Source organism: Buceros rhinoceros, unplaced genomic scaffold, assembly GCF_000710305.1.
Source record: "Buceros rhinoceros silvestris isolate BGI_N320 unplaced genomic scaffold, ASM71030v1 scaffold40693, whole genome shotgun sequence".
NCBI lineage: Eukaryota > Metazoa > Chordata > Aves > Bucerotiformes > Bucerotidae > Buceros > Buceros rhinoceros.
Window position 1 is genome coordinate 31,001 of NW_010403804.1, and position 5,144 is coordinate 36,144.

Below are 5,144 nucleotides of genomic sequence, written 5' to 3' on the forward strand. Positions count from 1 at the left end.
TTCCCATTCATGAAGCTGGCAGTCCTGCCCCGAACCTTTTCTGGCTGGGTTTGCCATGCAGTGTTGCAGAAGCTTTGGAAAAAAAAGACCAAGAAGAAAGAAACTGCACTGCTCACAATTGTGAGTTGCAGACGAGGTGCCACTTCATCTCAGGATGCTTGACATGGTTTCCAGAAGCAGTGCACAATTCTCACTTTGCAATGCGCAAAGGAGAAAAACAAAAATGAATATTGGGAGAGATAAGATTAGTAAATAATTCCATCCAGGCTTCAAATGTGAAAGACTTACATCTTTACTATCCTTACAGGATGTTTAGGGATGTAGTGAAGTTGAAAATGCATGCCAAAACTATGTGCAGTGGAGAATATACCAGTGACTGCTGTATATGAGAATTGAGAAGTCTGTTTTGGAGAGCTACGGTGATTTTTTTTTTTTAATTAATTTGTTTTCCTTACTTTTGAACTTCTGTTTATGCAGTGGGAATGGCTCCGTTCCTGAAGTGCCACCTTACTGAGTTTATATCCCAAATGACCTTTTTAAATTGCAAAATGGTCACTGTCCAGAGGCAGGCAGTTTTCCATCATTTACACCTACATTATCTGGAACTTTAAGATACTAGTCAGAATGCCTTGCTTGTTTCACTGTGATTCCTTCGCGCTTATTTGGAATGTGTATTGGAACCTCTTATAACATCAGAACTGCAGCTTTTCAAGAACAGGGTGTCCTGCTTTTTAAAAAGGGACTGCATTAAAAAAGACAGCATTAGTTCTGAATCTGGAGGTATAAGATTAGGTCTTTTTTGCTTGCAGTATTTTGAACTACCGATGAATTAATTCCTGGTATTTAGACCATTTGGATCAGGTGAGTTTTCAAAGAACTGTATCAATTTAATCCCCCGATTAGGGGAGCAGTAAGCAACAGCAGAAACAAAACTTGAAATTTTAAAGTAAGAAAACTTCAAAAAGAGGCTGAAAGAGGAAATGTCAAGGGACCTCTTGGTTGTCTTCCACATTTTTTGCAGCTTCCCAAGAGTGAAGGCTTTCCATGTCACCCAAGAGGAGATAGGACCCAGAGGAGAGGAGCTAGTCAGCTTCTCTCTACCAATACAAAACTCTAATGAAAGACTAACCTCAGTTCATATGTAAGATGGAGTTTGAAAGGAGGACCTAAGGACAGCGCTTGCACTGCATGATCAACATCTTCCCCTTGGGCTTACAGTAGTTTTAAGCTTTTCCCCCCCCCTTCTACCCCTTCTCCACTCATCTCCCCCTTATATTGTGATGACAGGTCAGGCTGATAGATGCCATCTTTCATATGGCCTATACTTGGCTGCTTTCATTCAAGACTTTTGTATTTATGCGTTAGAGACAAATTCCATTACCAACTGCAGAAGCACTCAAGGTACTGTGGGTAAGATGTAATAGCAGATTAAAATGAAATTGGAAGTGCCACAGTCAGCTGTTACCCTTCTTTCAGGAGTGACTTACACTCAGGTAGTAGAGACGCTTTTTAATAAAAAGCAGCAGAGTCATTTCTGATATAGTATATACCCTCATTTTGTTTACTTCATTTCTTAAATATTTGTGTGAAATACTTGTTAGCACTGTAAGATATTTATTAGCTTTTCGAATCATTGCAATTCATTTCAAAAGGCTTTATCTTGGGAGTATAATGAATTACCACTGACACATTTCAGTGTTCCAGTTCTGCATAATTCTATATGTTGCTTTAGGCGAAAGCCTTGCGCCTTGGTGGACCATAAAGTCTGAATGCGCAGCCACTTCTGACAGCTTTGGACATTTTATTGGTAATTACACAGATGGTGAAGAGTGTTTTGCTATCGAGATGTTTTTAGAGAAAAAATAGTTTGCAAAAATAATTTATGCAGTGAATAACACTCAGTGTTGTCTTCTTTCTCTAAATGCATCTCCACTATGTAGTATTGCATTATTTTAATGTTCTCTGTAATGGTATCTAATGATTCTCCTTTTTCCTAGTCTAAAAGAAAGTGTTATTTGTTGACTTTTCAAAATTTTAAGCCACTTTTTGAATTACTGCCACATTTTCCCATTTAGTTTTTAATGGAATATGTCCTGCCATTCAGATTCATTGTGGAATTAATTGTCTTCTGTGTCACAAGCCACTTTCTTGTGTGTGGATGTTCAAACAAGATATGGTAGAGTGTAATAAAGATGGTTTTCTGTAGTGCTGTGCTAAACCACTGAGAAAACAGCCTGATGAGGAAACTTTCCATGATGTGAAAATCCCAGGATTGCTAGACAGAGTACACGCCAAGGTGGGTTCCTCTTGGTATACCTGGCACCAGGAGCCTCAGCTTTTTGTCTGCCCTACATCATGTTGCAAATGAATGTTCTACCATATCCACCTCCTCTTAGGCTTAGTGTCTCTTGATCTTTCTGGTGGATGCTGTTGAAACATGACAGTGGGAAATTCAGTTGTTTAAGTGGATAAGATTGCTGGGAGTTGTATTTGATGAGTATCTCTGAATGGTTTTGGTCGTGCATGACTGTATAGGTGGTGAAGATCTGAGACTTAATGCAGCTGGTACCAGGATTTTTGTGGCTGTTAACTATAATCAGTTGATTGACTTGGTTACCACGCTGATAAAGTGATGAAAGTTGTTAGTGCAGGAATGTAAAACTACTAGGACGTGGTATCCTTTTGGTCAGACTAACAGAAGCAAACAACATTACAGTGTTCTCCCAATATATACTATTCGCTTCTAGTCAAAACTTGAACATTTAGTAAGAGAATTCACAGGCTTGTGCAGATAGGCAGACTAAAGATGTTGATTTGGGACCAGCTTCTTTTAGTGGTTGAGCTTTAGTATTAGTTACCTTAGATTTACAAACAAACCCAAACGAACAAAACCCGGGGAGAACCCAAACAAACCCCTGAACTGCTGAGGTTGACACTGAGTTAATTTAATTTCCATTGGTATCCTGAAGCTTTTTATAGCTTGGTTTTCTGCTATTCCTTTGAGCCTCACCAGTGTGTTACGGCAGAGTTAGGAGTCGGATTGAAGATACAATTTGTTTTATCTTTGGGGATGAGGAGGGGAAGGTTTTTTTGGCAACTGAAAAAAATTGAACTGCTGTAAAAGATGATTATCAATAACGAAGACTGGCTTTCAGAAAATGTTGTAGAGAGGCCAAACAAGTTCTGATTTTCCTCTGATATTTCACAGTTCATAAGTGCTAATGTAATGAAAAATATATTAAAGATTAGCTATAGGAATACGTTTATTCCTGACTGAATTAAACATAAAACAACTTACTTTTGCATGAAATAGATACAATCTTGAAGAGCAAGTACTGAAAGTAATTATTCACACCATCAGTCTTGCTAGCTTTGGCTAACTGGCCGTCTAAGTCTAAGGACTGTTCTGAGGTTCACTGCCTGCTGTCTCTTCACTGAGACTATGAGGAGGTCTCACGCCTGTGGGACCTCGCATGGTTTGGTTCTATTCAATAAAAGGTGCATGGACAAATCTATTCACAGTGCTTTTGATTGAACTCCAACTGAGCGCTGCTCATCCTGGGCTTCTGTGGGGCTGCTGTTCAGTTCATGCAGCCTGGCATTTGTTTAGAACCCCAGCACCTTACTGTGTTTTGGCATCTGATCCCTGCTGCTCGGAGTCACAGTGGTGTCGCTGATGGGAATTTTGTATGGGCATGTGCTTCAGCACGTCAGGCTGTGGACATCTCTATGTTTATCTCCTGAGTTAACAGGTTCTGAGTTGATCACCTGCTGAATCTTGGAAGAGGAGACCTCCGTGTTATGACTTGTTTGTCTATAAGGGCTTTGGAGGTTTTTTCATGTGTTTAACTCAGGGAAGCAACTTTTTCTGGAGTTGTAGCAAAGACCTGGGACTAGAACCCCTGAATACTAGGGAGATCAACAATAACTCATTTTGGGCAGTAGTGTAACCTCTCTGTCTCAGTTTTTCAGTCCATCAAATAAGAGTGTTAAAACCTAACGGTCATACAGATATGAAAACCCTACAGGACATACAGAAATTAGTGCGTGTGCTGTGTGTGTTTTTGAATGAGTTGTTTGCAGCAGTTACTGAGTGGGCAGCTCTAGAGAAAGAAAAACCTCTATTTCAGCTTTTGATACGTTACTTGTCTAAAATGAAATCTTCAGGTACTCCTGGCTTTATTACCCCTTTTTTACTATATTTGCCAACAAGTGTCAGACAGTGCCAGTTACCTCGGTGACTTCAGGGGCCAGGCAGAGCTATCTGTCAGTAACTGGTCTGTGACTAACAACTCCTGTGTGAGTCTGCTCCATGGCTGAGCTTGTGGCCATGACTTGACTTGTCAGAAAGAGAAGTGCTCTCTAATAGGAGGTGTGAAAGACTTCTTTTTCCACTTTTACAACTGTTATTGATGCTATAGATTGGACTTGAGTATCTTCCATACGTCTTTTTTTCCCCATTAATACTTCTACAATAGCTAACTGGTTACAACACTAGACTTGTTTAACCAGTGAATTATTTATTCAGAAAGTTAATCTGTTTATTAATGTGCTCATGAGAAATCCATTGTGTATAAGTTGTTACATTTTCACCAAACAATGTCTTTAAGGTATAACCTTCATTCTGGGATTTATATTCTTGTGACTGTTAATGTCTGCCTAAGTTGATTGCATTTCTTCTTCTTTTTAAGGTAAAGTGCAAGTTAAGAGTTCAGACATACAAGTTGGAGACCTCATCATAGTGGAAAAGGTTGATACTTTTTAAATATCTTTTAGAGGCTAAAGGTTATTAAGATGCTAATTATCTTCTGAAGAAAAGTATATCGAGGTACTTATCTGTGAAATATTAACTAGTATTTTAGTTCGTCTTATTTGAGAATCTTCAAGGAAGTCTGGTTTTGTTGGACTAATTACAAGTTTAATTGAATGTAATAACTTGTACTTTATGAATGGGTATATGCTTAAATTTATCTAGTGAATGCAATATAATTGCTGAATTAAATTCTCTGGCTTGTGCTATGGTGAATGCTCTAAGCTGTCTGTTTACTGATACCTTCCTTATGATCCTCAAATGAGTTTTTTTTCTATGTCCAAAGACTTTAAGGATAGGTTCTATATTTTGAAATATATATAATGTTCATATA

The 5,144-nt window shown here is 38.6% G+C and overlaps 1 protein-coding gene across 1 annotated transcript in view; it reads left to right on the top strand.

The window, feature by feature from the left end:
* LOC104490801 (probable phospholipid-transporting ATPase IIB) overlaps positions 1-4,750 on the top strand; it is a gene marked incomplete at both ends in the record, with an annotated part of 24,900 nt that extends 20,150 nt beyond the window's left edge. The window contains one exon of the mRNA XM_010133138.1: positions 4,692-4,750. Coding sequence (XP_010131440.1) covers positions 4,692-4,750 — 59 coding nt within the window. The remainder of the gene's footprint in view (positions 1-4,691) is intronic.
* Positions 4,751-5,144: the final 394 nt, after the last annotated feature.